Genomic DNA, 22,538 nt, shown 5'->3' with positions numbered 1-22,538 from the left:
GTTGCGTGGTACTACAAGCCCTAACGGGGGAAGGCTGGCAAATCTGACTAAAGTGAAAAAAAAAGAAAAAAAAAACTTCTCAGAGAAAGAAGCGGCAGGCCCGGAGGAGACGCCCGACAGGCGTGTGGTGGCTGGAAAGCTAGTGTCCGGGAGGCCCAAGGACTCCTGGAGAAAAGCACAGACATCCCGGTGGGAAGTGGGCAGAAGAGTTGGGCAAGTGCTTTAAAACAGAGGAAGCCAGGTGGCCGGTCAACGCAGAAGGCGTTTGGGCGCAGTGCTAACCCGGGGACGCGTTAAAACCACAGGGACCGGCTTAGGCTGGTTGTATTCTAGACACACCGCACCCGCTGGCTTGGCGGAAATGAGACGCTCTGACCGCCGTGGGTGGACCGCGGGGATCCTCTGACGCTGGCGGCGGCGTAGGCCGTGCGCCCACTCTGGGCGGTTGAGGGTTGTGAAGCAGAGGTGAAGGTGCGTGTACTTCCGATCTAACAATTCCGCTCTGTGGTATTTACCCTAGAGAAAACCTGGCTCAAGGACACCCGCAGACGCTACAGGAATATTCCTGGCTGTGTCGTTAATAAGGACGAACTCTGGAAACCCCTGCAAGTGTCCGAGGCGACGATACTTCAGTGAATTGTGGTAGACCGTGCAGCAGCACAACCACCCAACAGCAGTGGGTGGCATACGCAACCAGGATGAACAGACGGTTGAGGTGGCAAAGAAGTTCATGCGTTTTTTCCGGTAAGCTGTCTCTAGCAGTGCCTGGTTGTCTTTCACTTCATTGGAAACAGTTTTGTTAGATTGTATGTGACAGCTGTCATATCAGCATGCATTTAAAAAAAGACTTATAAAAATTGGTGAATTTTTGTGTAGCCATCTTAATGTTGAAGGTGGAAGGAAAAAAGGCAATATTTTCGGCATGTTATGCTTTATTATTTCAAGAAAGGTAAAAATGTAGCTGAAACGCACAAAAAGATTTGTGCAGCATATGCAGACGGTGCTGTGACGGATCAAACGTGTCAAAAGTGGTTTGCAGGGCTTCCCTGGTGGCGCAGTGGTGAAGAATCCACCTGCCAATGCAGGGAACACGGGTTCGAGCCCTGGTCCGGGAAGATCCCACATGCTGCAAAGCAACTAAGCTCATGCGCCACAACTACTGAGCCTGCGCTCTAGAGCCCGTGTGCCACAACTACTGAAGCCCGCGCACCTAGAGCCTGTGCTCCGCAACAAGAGAAGCCACCGCAATGAGAAGCCTGCGCACCACAATGAAGAGTAGCCCCCGCTCGCCGCAACTAGAGAAAGCCCGTGTGCAGAAATGAAGACCCAACGCAGCCAAAAATAAATAAATAAAAATAAATAAATCTATTAAAAAAAAAAAAAAGAAAGAAAACTTACCAAAAAAAAAAAAGTGGTTTGCAAAATTCGTCGCTTGGGTTAGACCAGTTGAAGTTGATAGCAGTCAAATCGAGACATTAATGGAGGACAATCAATGTTATACCATGCGGGAGATAGACAGCATACTCAAAATATCCAGATCAAGCGTTGAAAATCCTTTGCACCAGCTGGGTTATGCGAATCGCTTTGATGTCTGGGTTCCACGTAAGTTAAGCGAAAGACACATTCTTGACCATATTTCCGCATGCGATTCTCTACTTAAAGATAACGAAAACATTCTGTTTTTAAAACAAATTGTGACGGGCGGTGAAAAGCGGATACTGTACAATAATGTGGAATGGAAGAGATCGTGGGGCAAGCGAAATGAACCACCACCAACCACACCAAAGGCCAGTCTTCATCCAAAGAAGGTGATGTCGTGTATATGGTGGGATTGGAAGGGAGTCCTCTACTGTGAGCTCCTTCCAGAAAAACCAAACAATTTCAACAACTACTGCTCCCAATTAGACCAACTGAAAGGAGCACTCGAAGAAAAATGTCTGGAATTAGTCAACAAAAAATGCATAATCTTCCATCAGCATAATGCAAGGCTGCATGTGTCTTTGATGACCAGGCAAAAACTGTTACAGCTTGGCTGGGAAGTTCTGATTCATCCGCCGTTTTCACCAGACATTGATTGCACCTTCGGATTTCCATTTATTTCGGTCTTTACAAAATTCTCTTAATGGAAAAAATTTCAATTCCCTGGAAGGCTGTGAAAGGCACCCGGAAAAGTTCTTTGCTCAAAAAGATAAAAAGTTTTGGGAAGATGGAATTATGAAGTTGCCTGAAAAATGGCAGAAGGTAGTGGAACAAAAGGGTGAATAGGTTGCTCAATAAAGTTCTTGGTGAAAATGAGAAATGCGTCTTTTATTTTTGCTTAAAAACTGAAGGAATTTTTTGGCCAACCAGTAGCTACATGAAACAGCATGAAATTCGCAAACATAGTTCTGGGTGTAAGAAGCCGAAGACAAAGGAATATTTACTGTGGGAATCCATTTCAACATCCAGAAGTAGGCAGTACTAAACTATGTTGTTCAGGATGCATTTCCAGGTGATGTAGTTATAAAGAGAAAAGCAATGAAGTAATTACTACAAAAGTCAGAATGGTAGTTACCTCTGAGCAAAGAAGGGGACTGTGACCAGGGAGGGTCAGAGGAGGTGCTTCTGGAGCGTTGAGAACATTCTGTTTTTTGACCTAGGTGGTGGTTACACAGTTGTTTGATTTTAAATTATTGTTTAAACAGTGCTTTTGTGTTGTGCATACTCTTCTCCATGAATGTTATTTCTTGCTCTTTTTAAAAAATAGCACCTTAAAGAAAAAACGAATGCCTATGAGTCAGTAAGGAAAAGACAATCCAATAGAAAAGTGGGAAAACACGTGATAGGCATTTCATAGGAGAGAAAACACAAATTACATGGAAACATGGAAAAGATGCCCAACCTTATGAATAATCATAATGCACATTTAAACCACAGTGAGATAACATTTCACTCTACTAGATTGGCGGGAATGTAAAAGTCTGATGACCAAGTGCTGGCAAGAATTTGGAGGAAAGGGAATTATTATGGGCTACTCTCATCCACTTTGGAAAAAACGGCATTACCTGGAAAGACTAGATATGCGCACCCCTTAAGACTCATGTATTGCACTCCTATTAGTATACCCTAGGGGAACTGCTACACATGAGCACCAGGCAACATGTTGAATAATGTTCTAAAATCTTTATTCATAATAACTAGAAACAATCTGAATATCAAGACTATTTATAAAGTGGAGTACCATGAAGACTTGAAAGTGAACAAATGAATCAACATGCTTTCTGAAAAGGTAGAATAAAAAAAGCAAGTCACAGAAAACACAATAAGATTCAATCTATGAAAAGTTCAAAAATAGGAACGTACCCCCCCCCCCAAAAAATACTATATGGGGAAGCAAACACAAGTGTTAAAACTATAACGAGAAGCAAGGGGATGAAAACACTAAATTCGGGACAGTGTTACCTCTGAGTAAGCTTCATGCAATTTATGAAGGGCATCCAGGGAGTTTCTAAGGCACTAGTAATGTACTCTTTCTCACTAAAAGGGGTGTGGTTTCTCATTCTTTACATTGTAGCTATACATTTTAGATTGTCTTTTATGCATGTGATTTACATCACTAAAAAAAAATTTTTTTTAAGATGCTTAGGGGTGGGACCTTGCATGCAGTCAACTTTTTAAACGATGATACTTAAATTTCCTCCCCAGTTCTGATTCCAATATTAAATCTTTTTCAAAACCACTGTAGTATAAAAATACAGACACATGAGGGCACTCTAGTCAATCAGTTAAAGGGAAAACATTGAAACTGTGGAAATGAAGAAGCTCACAACCTTTTATTGGTGATATTGGGGAGGTTTAGTTTCTTAGATATAAGCTCTCATTTTGAACCTTTCCAAATAATAAGCTCTCATCAAAACAGAATTTCCCAATACCTTGAGTCAGTGGAACTATAGTTTTATTATAGAACAGTTAAGGTAGCTTTTCAGGCATCCCTCAATCCACCCAACTTGGCCTTCTAGGTCCAGCTCTGAACATACGTTTTAATATTTAAGTGTATGCATCCGTTCTCTTTTTCTTCAGAATTTACTCAAATGAGTATTACACTTCCAGGTATATACTGAAAAGAACTGAAAGCAGGGACTGAAACAGCTATTTGAACACCAATGTTCATAGCAGCATTGTTCACAATAGTCAAAAAGTGGAAATAACTAAGTGTCAACAGATGAATGGATATAAATACTATGGAATATTATGCAGCCTCAAAAAGGAATGAAGTGGACTTCCCTGGTGGCACAGTGGTTAACAATCTGCCTGCCAATGCAGGGGACACAGGTTCGATCCCTGGTCCGGGAAGATCCCACATGCCTCAGAGTAACTAAGACTGTGTGCCACAACTACTGAGCCCGCATGCCACAACTACCGAAGCCCGTGTGCCTAGAGCCTGTGCTTTGCAACAAGAGAAGCCACTGCAGTGAGAAGCCTGCACACCAAAATGAAGAGTAGCCCCCATTCTCCGCAACTAGAGAAAGCCTGTGCGCAGCAACGAAGACCCAAGGCAGCAAAAAATAAATAAATAAATAAACAAAATTTTTTTAAAAAGGAAGGAAGTACTGGTACTTGCCACCATAGTGATGAACCTTGAAAACATTATGCCAAGTGAAATAATCCAGACACAAAGGAGCAAATATTGTATGATTCCACTTATATGAGGCACCTATAATTGGCAACTTCATAGGTACAAAAAGTAGAATAGAGGTTACCTGGGCCTGGCAGGAGATGGGACTGAGGAGTTATTATTTAGTGGGTACAGAGTTTCTGTTTGGGACAATGAAAATTTCTGGAAAAGGACAGTGGTGATGGTTGCACAACATTATGAATATACTTACTGTTACTGAATTGTACACCTAAAACTAGTTAAAATCATACATTTTATGTTATATATGTTTTACCGGAAAACTTTTTTAAAGAGTGAACATTTGAGGTATGTGAAAATAGGTCATCAAGCTTTCTTCACTTTTCCTTTTCTCCCTCTTTCTTTTAACATATTCCGGCATTTCGAATTGAGAGAAAGGTAAATTATCCTAATTAAAATCAGAAATATGTAATGTGAAGTTTTACAGAATACTCCTTAGTCAGTGACTATAGCTCCATGGCAATTTCTGATGCTGAGATTAAGGACAGCTTCTGGTGGCAGGAAAATAGGCATTCATGAATATGTACAAAACATGTTTCTGGAAAAGATTTAATAGAATATATTTTTTATAGATTTTTCTGACTCTTGATAAAAGTTGTGGATTGTAAATTTGAACCTCTCTGGGGACCTTATTAAACTTTTCAAATTTTTCCTTCATGTGCATCTGTGGGAGACCAGGTGTATGGCATTTATAAGCACAATATTTATTTATGGGTTTCTATTTCAGAAAAAGGTGTATGTAAGCACTCTCAGTAAAGCATCTGCTTGTTACCAAGAGTAGAAAAAAATATATGCATTTCCATAACCATTCCTACAAGAATTAAGCCTAGAGGCAGTATAATTATTACTTAGAAGATAGGTTGTTTTATATTACCCTAAAAAGTGTATTTTTTACAAATGAGCATACGTGCCTGCTTGGCATTAGCACTACAAGCAATGCTGCCATGAACCAGTCCTGATGTTCCTAAGTGGTCTTGCTGTGTCATCTCTAGTCATTCTTCGCATTACAGCTCGGGGTGGTTGGTAGCGGTTTTTTTGTTTTGTTTTGTTTTGTTTATTTATTTATTTATTTATTTTTGGCTGCGTTGGGTCTTTGTTGCTGCGCGCAGGCTTTCTCTAGTTGCGGCGAGCGGGGGCTACTCTTCGTTGCAGTGTGCGGGCTTCTCATTGCAGTGGCTTCTCTTGTTGCAGAGCATGGGCTCTAGGCGCACGGGCTTCAGCAGTTGTAGCTCGCAGGCTCTAGAGCGCAGGCTCAGTAGTTGTGGTGCACGGGCTTAGTTGCTCCGCGGCATGTGGAATCTTCCCGGACCAGGGCTCGAACCCATGTGCCCTGCATTGGCAGGCGGATTCTTAACCACTGCGCCACCAGGGAAGCCTCGGTAGCGTTTTTTAAAGGCTACTCCCACTACAACACACTCTGAGGTATGGGATTTGGGAGTCCATTTTTTAACCCCTTCCCTGGTTCTCAGAACTATCTCATTTACAGTACATTTTAAGCCAATGAAACAGAATGTGGGGTCACATTTGCTTTTCAGAGAGTTGAAATTATCTCTCACTTTTTTAAGTGACCCCCTGTTTTAAGCATTTAAATGATTAGATTGAAAATTATTTTTTATAAAAATTTATTTATTTTATTTTATTTATTTCTGGCTGTGTTGGGTCTTCATTGCTGCACGTGGGTTTTCTCTAGTTGCGGCGAGCAGGGGCTGGCTACTCTTCATTGCGGTACATGGGCCTCTCATCGCGGTGGCTTCTCTTGTTGCGGAGCACAGGCTCTAGGCGCGCGGGCTTCAGTAGTTGTGGCTCACAGGCTCTAGAGCGCAGGCTCAGTAGTTGTGGCGCACAGGCTTAGTTGCTCCACGGCATGTGGGATCTTCCAGGACCAGGGCTCGAACCCTTGTTCCTGGCATTGGCAGGCGGATTCTTAACCACTGCGCCACCAGGGAAGCCCCCTGAAAGTGATTTTTAAACAGATAGCCTATTCTTCAAGAACCTGCAGAGTGTCAACAGTGTATTTACCAGAAGCAAGTTGTGGAAGGCAACTAAAAAGCTTAATTAATGGTTAAAAAGCTTAGGCTTTGAAGTTAGATAGATCTTAAGTTTAAACTTCAGCTCAGTTGCTAGCTGGTTAATCTTGAATCACTTAACTGCTCCAACTCAGATTCCTGATCCATATTAGGATAACAGAATACCAAATAACCTGTTATGAGGAATAAATGCATCTAAAATAGTTGGCATAGTGTCTGCTATATATACTAAGCACTCAACAAATGTGAGCCATTGTAATCACCATCATCATCTTGTAGATTCTGTTTCATTTTGCAATGAGGCAAGGGGGACAAAATAAGAGGCTAATTTCCCGTCAACTCCCTCTATTGCCCAAGGGTAGCTGATTTCATGAAAACTTCATGAAAAAAATAGCATTGCTGCCATAATTACTTAATTATACATTTCTGCCAATTCACTACCATGCACATTCAAATAAAGATGTACTAATCTTGGGATTAAGACGGTCCAGTGGTTAAGATTTCACGCTTCCACTGCACAGGGCGTGTGATCTATCCCTGGTTGGGATCTTCATGCCTGGGAAGCGGCACAGCCAAGAAAAATAAAATTTTAAAAATATTTTTATTTTTTATTTTCATGTGGGAAATGGTGTTTTTTTAAAATATTTATTTATTCTTTTATTTATTTGGCTACGCTGAGTCTTAATTGAGGCATGCAGGATCTTTTAGTTGTGGCATGCGGGATCTAGTTCCCTGACCAGGAATCAAACCCGGGCCTCCTGCGTTGGGAGCGTGGAGTCTTAACCACTGGACCACCAGGGAAGTCCCAAAAAAATATTAAAAAAAAAAAAAAAAGGTTACACGTGAAGAAAGATCTCCAGTAATTTATTTGTTAGTTCTTTGGGATTACGAAATGTATGTGAATAGATTTCTTTGTGGTATTGATGTCCACCATGGCCTGAATATTAAGACTCTGCTTTATGTATATGAGACAGTAAAATATGTGTTAAATGCTTAAAGACATTTTAAAGTGCTTAGATAAGTATCCCAGTATCATAGTCTCACCTTTTAGATTTATATGGCAGTAATAATAATAATATTTAATCATCACTGTATCAGTTATCTTTTTATTGCTGTGTAACAACCACCTGAAAACCTAGAAGCTAAAGTAACAACCATTTTATTTGGGCTGGTCTCAGCTAGGCAGTTCCAGTCTCGCCTGGTTTCCCTCATGTAATTGTGGTTATCTGAGAACTCAGCTTGGAGGAAGGGGGTTAGGTGGTCTAAGGTACTTCACCTCCCTATCTAGCTGATGGCTATGGCTGTTGTCTGGGCCATGTGTCTTTCACATCATGGTCTCAGGGTTCCAGTAGAGTCAGACCAGAAGCTGCAAGGCATAGTAAGCACTTGGCTCACTAGCTACACAACTTCATTTTTGCCACATTCTGTTGGCCAAAGCAAGTCACAAAGCCATGCCAAGAATCAAGGAAGTGGAGAAATAGAGTTTACTTCCTGGTCGGTTATAGCTAAGACACACTACAAAAGGGCATGCACATAGGATGGAGGAATTTATGGCCATTTTTAACAATCTACATGCTAGGTACTTTACACATGTTTGCATGCATTATCTCATTTATTTTTCACAACTGTCCTATGAGATGTGTATATTATTGAACCTATTTTACACATGAGAAAACTGAAACACAGAGATGTTATGTAAGTTAACATTTCTAATTTGGAAAATGTTTATTAAGAGTTCTTAATGACTAAAACTATGCTGGTAATAGAATGTTACATTTAAAGGAAGGATAAAATGTTATAAATAAAGTAATTCAATTATGTTTTTAAAATATATGCACACATACACACAAACATTCTGGGAGGAAATATTCAAAAATATTAACAAATTCTTCTGAGTTGGAAAGTAATGGATAATTGTGATTTCCATCTTTTTTTGTTTTCCACATTTTTTATGAGTATATATTTACTTTTAGAAATTAAAAGTAATGTTTAAAAAGTAAATCTCTATGAAAACTCACAAGAAGAAATAGATGATCTGAATGGACCTTTGTCTATTATAATGAATTGGATCAGTAACTAATAACCTTCTAAAACAGAAAGCACCAGGCCCACATGGGTTCACTGGTGAATTCTACCAAACACTTAAGGAAGAAAGTATATAAATTCTCTACAATCTCTTCCAGAAAATAGAAGAAGAGAGAACACTTCTTAACTCATTCTGTAAGGCCAGCATTACCCTAATACCCAAACCAGACAAAGACATTACAAGAAAGAAAAACAACAGACTAATATTTCTCATAAGCATAGATGCAAAAATCTTTAACAAATGTTAGCAAATCAAATCCAACAGTGTATAAAAAGTTATACAGTATGGCCAAGTGGGATTTATCCCAGATAGGCAAATCAGGGAGCATGATGCCTCCAGCTTCATTCTTCTTTCTCAAGATTGCTTGGCTCTTCAGGCTCTTTTGTGGTTCCATACAAATTTTAGGATTGTTTGTTCTATTTCTGTAAAAAATGCCATTGGAATTTTTATAGGGATTGCTTTTAATCTGTGGATTGCTTTGGGTAGTATGGATATTTTAACAATATTAATTCTTCTAATCCATGAGCATAGAATATTTTTCCATTTAGCTGTGTCTTCTTCAATTTCTTTTCTGAATGTCTTATAGTTTTCAGTATGTAGGTCTTTGACCTCCTTGGTTGAATTTATTCCTAGGTATTTTATTCTTTTTGATGCAATTGTAAATGAGATTGTTTTCTTAATTTCCTCAATGTCTTACAGCTTTCTTTCCAGCTTAAAGAAGTCCCTTTAACATTTCTTTTAAGGCTGGTTTAATGGTGATGAACTCCTTGAGCTTTTGCTTTCTGGAAAACTCTTTATCCTTCAATTCTGAATGATAACTTTGTCAGGTGGAGTATTCTTGGTTGCAAGTTTTTTCCCCTTTCAGCTCTTTGAATATATCATGACACTCCCTTCTGGCCTGAAAAGTTTTTTTCTGCTGAAAAATCTGCTGATAGTCTTATGGGGGTTCCCTTGTATGTAACAAGTTATTTTTCTCCTTCTATTTGCTGCTCTGATTGAGTTTCACTGCCTTGTCTTCATGTTCACTGATTCTTCCTACTGCTTCATCTTGTCTGCTGTTGAACCGTTAAGTGTATTTTTCAGTTATTATATTCTTCAGCTCTGTTACTTCTGTTTGGTACTTTCTTATATTTTCCATCTCTCTGTTGAAATTCTCACTGTGTTCATCTATTCTTCTCTTCAGTTCAGTAAGCATCTTTATGACCATTAGTTTTAATTTTTTATCAGGTAAATTACTTATCTCTGTTTCATTAAGTTTCCTTCTGAGATTTTATCTTATTTTTTCATTTGGAACATATTCCTCTGTTTCTTCATTTTGCTTGACTTTCTGTGTTGGTTTCTGTACAGTAGATAAAACAACTACCTCTCCCAGTCTTGAAGGAGTGGCCTCATGCTGGAGGTGAAATTTGTTGTTCAACCCTGCCCCAGCTCTTGGCTGTCTCTCAAATCTTGTGCTTGTCCAAACAGCTTATTATTTTTTTTATTCAAGCATAGTTGACTTACAATGTTGTGTAAATTAATTTCTGCTGTACAGCAAAGTGATTCAGTTATACGTATATATACATTCTTTTTCATATTCTTTTCTATTATGGTTTATCACAGGATATTGAATATAGTTTCCTGTGCTCTACAGTAGGACCTTGTTGTTTATCCATTTTATATATAATAGTTTGCATCTGCTAATCCCAAACTCCCAAACAATCCCTCCCCCCACACCCCTCCCCCTTGGCAACCACAAGTCTGTTCTCTATGTCTGTGTGTCTGTTTCTGTTTCGTAGATAAGTTCATTTGTGTCATTGTATGTGTCATACCACATATAAGTGATATCATATGGTATTTGTCTTTCTCTTTCTGACCCACTTCACCTAGTATGATAATCTCTAGGTCTATCCATGTTGCTGCAAAATAGCATTATTTCATTCTTTTTTATGGCTGAGTAGTATTCCATTGTATGTATGTACCACATCTTCTTTATCCATTCGTCTGTCAATGGACGTTTAGGTTGTTTCCGTGTCTTGCCTATTTTTTTTTTTTTTTTTTATAAATTTATTTATTTATTTATTTATTTATGGCTGTGTTGTGTCTTCGTTTCTGTGCGAGGGCTTTCTCTAGCTGCGGCGAGCGGGGGCCACTCTTCATCGCGGTGCGCGGGCCTCTCAGTATCTCGGCCTCTCTTGTTGCGGAGCACAGGCTCCAGACACGCAGGCTCAGTACTTGTGGCTCACGGGCCCAGTTGCTCCGCGGCATGTGGGATCTTCCCAGACCAGGGCTCGAACCCGTGTCCCCTGCATTGGCAGGCAGATTCTCAACCACTGCGCCACCAGGGAAGCCCCCCGTGTCTTGCCTATTGTAAATAGTGCTGCTATGAACCTTGCGGTGCATGTATCTTTTTGAATTACAGTTTTGTCCAGATATTTGTCCAGAAGTGGGATTGCTGGATCATATGGCAACTCTATTTTTAGCTTTTTGAAGAACCTCCATACTATTCTCCATACTGTTTTCCACAGTGCCTACACCAATATACATTCCCACCAACAGTGCAGGAGTGTTCCCTTTTCTCCACAGCCTCTCCAGCATTTGTTATTTGTAGATTTTTCTTTAACTTATTTATTTATTTTTACTTTTGGCTGCATTGGGTCTTCATTGCTACGCGCAGGCTTTCTCTAGTTGCGGTGAGAGGGGACTGCTCTTTGTTGCAGTGCGCGGGCTTCTCATGGTGGCTTCTCTTGTTGCAGAGCATGGACTCTAGGCGCACAGGCTTCAGTAGTTGTGGCACATGGGCTCAGTAGTTGTGGCTCGCAGGCTCTAGAGCACAGGCTCAATAGTTGTGGTGCACAGGCTTAGTTGCTCTGCAGCATGTGGGATCTTCCCAGGCCAGGGCTTGAACCCGTGTCCCCTGCATTGGCAGGCGGATTCTTAGCCACTGTGCCACCAGGGAAGCCCCTGTAGATTTTTTAATGATGGCCATTCTGACCGGTGTGAGATGGCAACTCATTGTAGTTTTGATTTACATTTCTCTAATAATTAGCAATGTTGAGTACATTTTCATGTGCCTGTTGGCCATTTGTATGTCTTCTTTGGAGAAATGTCTATTTAGGTCTTCTGCCCATTGTTTTTTTTTTTTTCTTTTTAAATGCCTGCCTAGAAAATGCACAGGCAAAAACTAAGTAGATGAAGTTTTGTTTTTTTTTTTTTTAATGAAGCAGGGTTTTCTTTTCTTTTCTTTTTATTTATTTGTTTATTTTTGGCTGCGTTGAGTCTTTGTTGCTGCACACGAGCTTTTTCTAGTTGTGGTGAGCAGGGCTACTCTTCCTTGCGGTGCACGGGCTTCTCATTGTGGTGGCTTCTCGTTGTGGAGCATGGACTCTAGGCGTGCAGGCTTCAGTAGTTGTGGCAAGTGGGCTCAGTAGTTGTGGCTCACAGGCTCTAGCACGCAGGCTCAGTAGTTGTGGCACATGGGCTTGGTTGCTCCACGGCATGTGGGATCTTCCCGGACCAGGGCTCGAACCCGTGTCCCCTGCATTGGCAGGAGGATTCTCAACCACTGTGCCACCAGAGAAGCCCTTCTGCCCATTTTTTGACTGGGTTGTTTGTTTTTGTTTTTGTTGTTGTTGTTGAATTGTATGAGCTGTTTGTGTATCTTGGAAATTAATACTTTGTCAGTCGCATCATTTGCAAATATTTTCTCCCAGTCTGTAGGTTGTCTTTTCATTTTGTTTATGGTTTCCTTTGCTGTACAAAAGCTTGTAAGTTTGATTAGGTCCCATTTTTGCTTTTATTTCTATTGGGTTGGCAGACTGACCTAAGAAAACATTGGTACAACTTATGTAAGAGAATGTTTTGCCTATGTTTTCTTCTAGGAGTTTTATGGTGTCATGTCTTATATTTAAGTCTTTAAGCTATGTTGAGTTTATTTTTGTATAGGGCGTGAGGGTGTGTTCTCAGTTCATTGATTTACATGCACCTCAAACAGCCTATGATATTTTTACTTGCTCCCAGTAAAAGGTGTGTGCCAAGACCTGTCCGTGTCCCAAAGGGGAGGGTCTCAGCACCTGGATTCAGGCTGACTGGAAGCCAGACCCTCAGGCAGCAGCTTTTAAAAGAATGCAATGTATACAGCCCTGTGGGACTGCAAGTGTGAGCCCCACTGGCCACCAGAGCCAGGCTATCTGGAGGTGTCCCCTGGGCAGCAGTTGCAAAAACTGGGGCTCCAGACAAGTGTATGAGCTCTTTTCTGGGAGATGCCAGTGAGCTAGAGAAAGGTAGAGGGAGCATGCCCAAATGATCCACAGCCCACGTTCATTTCGTTTTGTTTTGTTTTAATAGTGGTCACCCACTATTAAAGTGATATCTTATTATGGCTTAGATTTTCATTTACCTAGTGATGAGTGATGTTGAGCATCTTTTCATATGCTTCTTGGCCAGGTATCTGGGTTTTAAACTGTTATAGAGTGCTGAATTGTAGCTGTTTTCAGCCAATCCTTGTGTCTTTTGTTAAGACTACATAACAAAAATAGCTCACAAACAATCTAGAGACCAATGAGCTTTTTAAGGTGCCTCAGAAGTTGAGCCCATGTCACTTCAGTTGGGTTCTAACACTGTTGGGTTGGAGACCTTCAATGTGGCCCAAAGCATGTAGCAGTTCTAGTTCAATCACTGTTTAAGTAAGTGGATGAATACTCACTCAGAAGGATATAAAAGCCTCTTAAAAGAGAAGGAATGTCTTATTACATACAGAAAACTCTAGGCCTACATGGTTCCACTGCTGTATTCTTCCATCCATTTAAGGAAGAAATAAGACCAACTCTACACAAATGTTTCCAGAAAGTAGAACATTTCCCAACTCATATTATGAGGCTGGCATTGCTCTGATCCCAAAGCCAGACAAACGCTCTCTGCAGAGGGCCCTCAGACCTCCTTCCTAAAGCACACTCGCTGACTGGTGCCAGTGGGAGCGTGACTGGTGAAGCCGGGCCTGGAGCTCAGTGCTGGAAAGGGGGTGGGGAGGTGGTAGAGGCTGGGGTGCCGTGGGAGTCCAGTCAGGACGAGCACCCTGAATGGAACTTTACACAAGCGCAAGTGCTCTGGGTCCCGTGTGCGACGCGGCGGGAGGGACCTCCTTCAGAAGCAGCTCGCTCATGCTGTGCAGTGTCTTTTTCCTTCTTTAAAGTTTATTTTTGTGTCCCGTTGAGCGAAATGCACCTTCCCACTGTACGGAACAGAAGGAATAGTTACTCTCCTGTTTCATCAAATGAGAATTTTTCTGGCAGTTTTGCAGTGATTGACGTGGCTCAGCCATTCTCACACAATTCCTCCCCATTCTTTCTACGCCTGCTTTGTCCAGAGTCCTTAGGTCTCTGTGGTCCCCGAGGCCCAGGCACTTGGCCTGCTCCCCTGGCCGTGGAAGACGCGGGGGCTCCTGCTGTCCCCCCAGCTCCGTCTGCCGCGCTGCCTGCCGGCTGGGGTGGAGGCCACGCGGGACCATCAGAGCCCTTTCCACCATCTTAGATCCTGACCTTCCCATGAAACCTGCCCAGGAGGAGGGGGTGACGCCAAGAAGAGGGAGAAAAGCTGGAACTGGAGTAAATGCTAGGACCTGCAGGTGAGCTTCGAGGAGAGCTGTGGGCTGGGACACGGCGGGGACAAGCCGGAGGTGTGAGCGCCGGGTGCTTGGCCCTCCCGGCTCTTAGCAACTGGCGGCTAGGCACCCACAGGGCTGGGATTTCTGGCAAAGTTTTCTCCATTTTGCTCATCTGTCAGGGCTCCGCACTTCTCATGAATGAGTGCATGGAAGGCTCACAAAAACCTTGCGAAGTAAGTACGACTCTTCTTCCTTTTTCTTTCAGGTGTGGAGACCCTGAGGCCCGGCTGGGAGCCCAAGGTCGCAGGCAGGGTCCCAGCGAGGGCGGCTCAAGACGCCTTCCCTTGGCATCCTTGTCAGCGCAGCTCAGGAACTGCCCAAGAGCACACAAGGCGGGTCCAAACCCGGACCTAATGCAGGACGCAGCCCGCGGGGCACCCACAGGCCCTCCGCGAGGAGCGTGTGCCCCCCGGAAGGCTGTGCCGTGCTTGCCAGAACTGGAGAGGGTGCCTGGAGGCAGCTGCTTTCCTGCCTTTAGAAACGTGCTTGCACTTCCTGGAAAATATACATTCTATATATATTTATATGTAAAAACATAAAGCTACACACATATTCAGATGTCTCCCTTGAAGCTGTGATGCCCGCACGCTCACATTCGCATCTTACACAGAGAGCACTTGGCTTGCGGGTAGAGCTGCCTGTGTGCCAAGTCGGCAGCTGTGGGTTGTCTTGCCCCTTAGCTTTCAGATCTGCCTGGCCCCGTGATGCAGCAGGCTCCCCTGGGCTTTGATGTCAGAAGAACTTGAGGTGCCCTGTCCCTCGCTCGGGTCCCCGCAGCCTGGAGCCTCAGCTCCTCCATCTCTGCTTACCTGATGCGAGATGCAGAGTGCCCGCAGCGGCTCGGCGCCAACGGACAGAAACTCCTTTAAGCAGCTCCCGGCCTTGGAGGACCCGACAGATCCACCTTTTTCCATTTTACACTCAATGTGCAAGTATACTGAACATGAATCGTATTCATTTATCACCCAAGTGAGAAAACATGGATCTTTTAAAAACCTACCAAATGTAAACTTTTCCTAAGACCTTATCTATACAAAGAAGTAACTACTAGTTGGACTGATCTTTCAAGACCTTTATGATTACTTAGTTCCTGAAATGTTTTATTTTTTATTAAAATAACATGTGTTGCACAAAATCCAGAAGAAAATATCAAAGTGAAAGAAGAAATTTTTTAAATTATCCATAACCCTGTCAGGTAGAGTGATAACAACTATGAATATTTTGGTGTTTTTCATTCATTTTGTGTGGATACACGTATATATAAATAAATACGTGCCAATGTGGAATGACGTGGTAACATTTATTTGATAATCTTTTTCTAAACATTTGATCAATATATACTAGAGAAAAATGCACAACCTCCTTTTATATGCAATACATGACAATCATCTTAACCTAGCATTAAATCCTCTTCTATAGCAGAGTGTTTGCTAACTGCAGATTTCCTCTGTGAACCCGCTCCCTCTCCGGGATTCCGGAATTGCCTGAGGTCAAACAACCTTCTGATAAGAATTTCAGTTCTTCAGTAAGACTCTTTTTTTTTTCTTTTTTTTTTTTTGGCCTTGCCACGCGGCTTGCAGGATCTTGGTTCCCCCACCAGGGATTGAACCTGTGCCCTCAGCACCTCGGCGGTGAAAGCACGGCCTCCTAACCACTGGACTGCCAGGGAATTCTCCAGTAGGACTCTTATTTCAAGGCCCTGCACACTCTCCCAGGTCATCTATGGAAACCCATGGGCCTTAGGACCACCTGTATCAGGACCCTGGGGCTCTTGATTAAAATGCAGATTCTTGAGTTCCCACCTCAGCTTTGCTGAATAAGAATGTCTGGGTTTGGGGCCCAGGAATATTCATTTTAAATAAGCCCATCAAGAAATTCTTATGAGCATTAAAGTCTGAGTGACCCTGGCCTCTGACCACTTTAATGTGAGCATTTCTTCTTGGGGTGTTGTTTTCCAGAATGGTTGAGGAGGTATAGCCCTCGCATTCTTCATGAAAGGGGCTTTGTGTTCCTCAGTGACGCCTAGATTGTAGGGTCTCTGCTTAACAGGAGGTTGTGTGGAGATGAGATGCCTTGGTGGCGGGGGAGACGAGCTGGCTGCATTACCTACTCAACCACTTTCACCTCTCGGAGCCTGGATTTTCTCACTGCAAAACGGTGGTGGAAATAATTATCTCATGGGGTTGCTCCAAGGACTGCATGAGATAATGTTTGGGAAAGTCTCTGCAAACCAAAATCTGCTCTACAATATTATTGTTGTTATCCACAGCTCAACACATTTCCCTCTCAGCCATGGGGGGTCCTGGTTAACCATTGCTCCTACACGTGGGATGCCTTTATACGGTAGCCACTAGCCACATGTGACTTGAACATTTAAAATGTGGATAGTCTGGGGAATTCCCCGGCACTCCAGTGGTTAGGACTCCGCGCTTCCACTGCAGGGAGCCTGGGTTCGATCCCTGGTCGGAGAACTAAGATCCCACATGCCGTGCAGTGTGGCCAAAAGAAAAAAAAGTGGCTAGTCTGAATATTGTTAGTTTTTTTTTTTTATATTTATTGAAATAGTTGATTTACAAAGTTGCATTAGTTTCAGGTGTACAGCAAAGTGATTCAGTTATACCTATATATATATATATATATATATATGTTCTTTTTTAGATTCTTTTCCATTATAGGTTATTATAAGATATTGAATATAGTTCCCTGTATTATATAGTAGATCCTTGTTGGTTATCTGTTTTATATATAGTAGTGTGTATCTTTTAATCCCAAACTCATAATTTATCCCTCCCCCGCTTTCCCCTCTGGTAACCATAAGTTTGTTTTCTATGTTTATGAGTCTATTTCTATTTCATAAATAAGTTCATTTGTATCATTTTTTTAGATTCCGCATATAAGCGATATCATATGATACTTGTCTTCCTCTGACTTCACATAGTATGATAATCTTTAGGTTCATCTGTTGCTGCAAATGGCATTATTTCATTCTTTTTTATGGCTGAGTAGTATTCCATTATATATATGTACCACATCTTCTTTATCCATTCATCTGTCAGTGGACATTTAGGTTGCTTACATGTCTTGGCTGTTGGACATAGTGCTGCTACGAACATTGGTGTACATGTTTGTTTTTTTTTTTTAATTTATTTTTGGCTACGGTGGGTCTTTGCTGCTACCCACAGGCTTTCTCTAGTTGTGGCGAGTGGGGGCCACTCCTCGTTGCAGTGCACAGGCCTCTCACTGCAGTGGCCTCTCTTGTTGCGGAGCACGGGCTCCAGGCGAGCAGGCTTCAGTAGTTGTGGCTCGTGGGCTCTAGAGCGCAGGCTCAGTAGTTGTGCATGGGCTTAGTTGCTCCGTGGCATGTGGGATCTTCCCAGACCAGGGCTCAAACCCACGTCCCCTGCATTGGCAGGCGGATTCTTAACCTCTGCGCCACCAGGGAAGCCCTATCTTTTCGAATTATAGTTTTCTCCAAATATATGCCCAGGAGTGGGATTGCTGTATCATATGGTAGTTCTATTTTTCGTTTTTTAAGGAACCTCCATACTGTTCTCCATAGTGGCTGCACCAGCTTACATCCACACCAACAGTGTAGAAGGGTCCCCTTTTCACCACACCCTCTCCAGCATCTGTTATTTGTAGACTTTTTGATGATGATCATTCTGACTGGTGTGAGGTGATACCTCATTGTGGTTTTGATTTGCATTTCTCTAATGGTTAGCAGTGTTGAGCATTTTTTCACGTGCCTGTTGGCCATCTGTATGTCTTCTTTGGAGAAATGTCTGTTTAGATCTTTTGTCCATTTTTTGATTGGATTGTTTGTTTTTTGGGTTATTGAGATGTATGAGCTGTTTGTATATTTTGGCAATTAATCCCTTGTTGGCTGCATCATTCGCAAATATTTGCTCCCATTCCATATGTTGTCTTTTTGTTTTGTTTATGGTTTCCTTTGGTCTGAATATTATAATAGATATACTGTAAGTTAAAATACACACCAGACTTTGAAGGCTCAGTGCAAAAAAACAGAAAGTAAATATCTCAATAAATGTTTAATATTGACTACATGTTGAAATAGTATTTGGGGTTAAGAAAAATATATAATTAAAATCTATTTCACTTTTTTTCATTTTTTCTAACGTGGCTAACTAGAAAACCTTTAATTGCATATGTGATTTGCACTGTATTTTTGTGGGTAGTGCTTTTCTAGAGACCTTTTCAATAAAATACGTGAAGTAAAATTCACAAGTAAAAAAGGATGTCAATAAGTAGGAAAACAAACAACCCAATTTTAAAAATGGGCCAAAGACCTTAACAGACATCTCATCAAAGAAGACATACAGATGGCAAATAAGCCTATAAAGAGATGGTCCACATCATGTCATCAGGGAAATGCAAATTAAAGCAATGAGATACCACTACACCCCTACGAGAAGGGCCAAAATCCAGAACACCAACAACACCCAATGCTGGCGAGCATGTGGGGCAGCAGGTGCTCTCGTCCCTGGTGGCAGAACGCAGGATGGTGCAGCCCCTTTGGAAGACGGTTTGTGCGCCCCTCCTCGAAGCTGCTGGCCCGGCCCGGCTCCCGAGTGGTGGTCAAAGCACCACATTCAGGAACCTCCACACGACAGGCCTGATTGGCTGGAAGCTGGACTGACCGGGGGCACCTCCGTTTTCTTGTGGCTCTGTCTCATCAGATAACATAATGAAGATGTTTCAGAGTATTTAAAAATGGGTTGGAATAAACTTGAACTACTAACACAGCGTGCTCTGTATAGTGATTATAGTCGTCCCTCTGGATTCACCAAGCTGTTGAGTCGTAAACGTGAGGGAAAGAGTTCCACGTGAGTGTGTGACAAGTCAGCATTTGTGTTTTATACAATTAAATGGAAAAAATAAATTTTAAAAAAGTCTTTAAAGGAAAAGAAGAATGTGTTGGCCTGAAGGAGAGATTGGCCGAAGAGTAGGGTAACGTTATGATTATAATTTCACATTCTCAGCCCTGCCGGCCACCCGTGGAGTCACAGCGCACTCTGTCCTAAGCGTTACTAGGAGGAGGCCGAGGGAGGGGACAGAGACCCAGGCTTCATGAAGTCATTTTAAGGAAGTGATAGCTACAGAGTAGAAAACATGACTAAGGCCCAGGGAAGGTGAGGTGCCGGTCGCTGCTAAGGCCAGAGTCCAGCGCACAGCATTCTCTCGAGGGCGGCTGTTAGGAGATTTTTTAATTATTAATTAATTAACTTTTGGCTGCGTTGTGTCTTCATTGCTGTATGCGGGCTTTCTCTAGTTGCAGCGAGCGGGGGCTACTCTTCATTGCGGTACACAGGCTTCTCATTGCGGTGGCTTCTCTTGTTGCGGAGCACAGGCTCTAGGCGCACGGGCTTCAGTAGTTGTAGCACGCAGGCTCAGTAGTTGTGGCACACGGGCTCCGTAGTTGTGGCTTGCGGGCTCTAGAGCACAGGCTCAGTAGTTGTGGCGCGCGGGCTTAGTTGCTCCGTGGCATGTGGGATCTTCCCGGACCAGGGCTCGAACCCGTGTCCCCCTGCATTGGCAGGCGGATTCTTAACCACTGCGCCACCAGAGAAGCCCCGTTATTCACCTTAAAATACTCCAGTGCAGCCGGTGTGATATCACGTGTGTGCCAATCAGCTTCACATCTAATTCTGAGAATGTGCAGCCAACCGCCTGCTACCAGCACTAAAACACAGCTCAGCCATCACCGGAGTGAGCCACCCACAAGGCAGCTCAGTCTCCGTTCTGTGTGCTCGGGGAGACAGCTGTACAGCACCTAGGGCCTTCCGGAAAAGGCGACTCTCAGGTAGATCAGGGCACAAATGGACTTATCTACCAAACAGAAACAGAATCACACAGAGAACAGACCTGTGGTCGCCAAGGGGGAGGGGGTGGAGGGAGGGACGGACTGGAAAGTTGGGGTCAGCAGATGCAAACTGGTATATACAGGATGGATAAACAACAAGGTCCCACTGTACAGCACAGGGAACTATATTCAATATTCTGTGATAAACCATCATGGAAAAGAATATAAAAAAGAACATATATAGGGACTTCCCTGGCGGTCCAGTGGTTACGATGCCACGCTTCCACTGCAGGGGGCACAGGTTTGATTTCCAGTCAGGGAACTAAGATCCTACATGCTGCACGGTGCAGCCAAAAACACAACCGAAAAAACAAAAAAAATACCCAAAAAACAAACAAAAAGAATGTATATATGTATAACTGAGTCACTTTGCTGTACAGCAGAAATTAACACAACATTGTAAATCAAACTATACTTCAATAAAATTTAAAAAAACAAAACAAAAAACAGATCAGTGGCCACCCGGGGCTCGAAGTTACTACGAAGGGGCTTAACGAACGTTTTATATCATAGGAAAAGTTCTATATCTTGACTGTGGTGCCCAGCTTAGACATTTGTCTAAACTGATAGAGGGGAGTTCCCTGGTGGCCTAGAGGTTAGGACTTGGTGCCTTCACTGCCGAGAGCCCGGGTTCAGTCCCTGGTCAGGGAACTGAGATCCCGCAAGCTGCACGGCCAAAAAATTAAAACAAACAAACAAACTCATAGAACCCTATACTGAAAAGGGGGTTTTTTGCTATATGTAAATTATATTTCAGTAAACTTAAAAAGACTGCACAGTCCACATTTCACTGTAAATTTTACTTCAAAATATCCATTTTGGAATATTGGGATCTAGTTGATGTCCTGTTGGCACGTTTAGGGGTACTGGGATGACGCCTGCCACCTGCCCCGAAATGTAGCAGAAGTGAGAGGGAGGGCGGGAAGGTCAGACACAGATGTGCACAGACGTGCAACAAAGTAAATGTGGCAAAACTTTCAGGTAGCACCAAGGTCTGTGGTTCCGTAAGCGCTGTGCCAGACCGGCAGCGTAGCCTCACCTGGAAACTTGTTAGAAATGCACATTTTCAGCCCAGAGCCGCTGCTGAATCAGAAGTGGAGGGAGGCCCCGCCCTGTGTGTTTTCACAAGCCTCGGAGGGGATTCCGACGCAGGCTGCAGCCTGAGAACCGTTGATTAGAGGCTGGTGTGTTGGTGTTCGTTGTACAGTTCTTCCGAGTTTTCTGCATGGTTGAAAATCTTCATGACGAAGTGTTGGGGCAGAGACTGTGTACCCCTAGGAGCTGGCCCCCCCCCACCCCGTCACTGACTCAGGAAGGGACACCCTCGGGGCGGGGCTCTCGCCAGCCCTCCACTCTCCCGACTCCATCAACAGCCTGGGCTTCTCTCATCAGCATCCTGGCCGTCCAAAACGGGGTCTTGTGGGTAGAAGTGGTGTCTTGTTACTTAGCACGATAAATGCCAAAAATGGGCTCGTGTTGGTGAAATTAAAGGTATTTAAGTAGGGATCGGTCAAACTGCCAGAGCAGGCATGGGAGTGTGGAGGCCTGTGGCCTGTGCCCCTCAGGCTGGGCCTGGGGCGGGGCCTCATGGGGGCTCAGCCTTTGCATCTCAGGAATGTTGCATCTGCGGGTGTGGGGCTGACGGACTTATGGGCAGAGGACTGAGAGCTGGCACTTCTTTGAGCCTCCAGAGCATGTTGTAGGAACTATTCTGTGCCTGTGTTCTAACCAATGTCTCGTAAATGCCTGTTTGTATCTGAATCCAGTCTGAGACTCACTTTCATTTTGACCCAGGGGTGAGATGTGGGTGGGCCTCACTCCAACCACTTCAAAATTCTGTGTCCGGGGCTCCCCTGGGGGCGCAGAGGTTGAGAACCCGCCTGCCAGTGCAGGGGACACGGGGTTGAGCCCTGGCCCGGGAAGATCCCACACGCCACGGAGCAACCAAGCCCGTGCGCCACAACTACTAAGCCTGCGCTCTAGAGCCCGCGAGCCACAACTACTGAGCCCGCGTGCCACAACTACTGAAGCCCGCGCGCCTAGAGCCCGTGCTCCGCAACAAGAGAAGCCACCGCAGTGAGAAGCCCGCGCACCGCAACGAAGAGCAGCCCCCGCTCGCAGCAACGAAGACCCAACGCAGCCAAAAAAAAAAATTCTGTGGCAGCCGTCACCCCCCAAAGGAACAGAGGGGCTGTGTGTGACCACATGAACTCAGACCAGGTGTAGCAGCA

At 43.5% G+C, this 22,538-nt stretch overlaps 1 protein-coding gene across 1 annotated transcript; it reads left to right on the top strand.

Annotated features, from left to right (window-relative positions):
- The first annotated feature begins 648 nt into the window (after window positions 1–648).
- Window positions 649–15,712, top strand: LOC132352581 (uncharacterized). The gene is made up of 3 exons (XM_059903154.1): window positions 649–744; window positions 14,130–14,387; window positions 14,632–15,712. Exons 1-3 carry the CDS (start codon window positions 731–733, stop codon window positions 14,963–14,965), a joined length of 606 nt encoding a protein of 201 aa, XP_059759137.1. The 5' UTR covers window positions 649–730; the 3' UTR covers window positions 14,966–15,712.
- The last annotated feature ends 6,826 nt before the right edge of the window (window positions 15,713–22,538 follow it).

The sequence above is a fragment of the Balaenoptera ricei genome, chromosome 18 (genome assembly GCF_028023285.1).
Source record: "Balaenoptera ricei isolate mBalRic1 chromosome 18, mBalRic1.hap2, whole genome shotgun sequence".
NCBI classification, from domain to species: Eukaryota; Metazoa; Chordata; class Mammalia; order Artiodactyla; family Balaenopteridae; genus Balaenoptera; species Balaenoptera ricei.
Note: the sequence above shows the minus strand (reverse complement) of the source record. Positions and strands in the feature narration are given on the sequence as shown.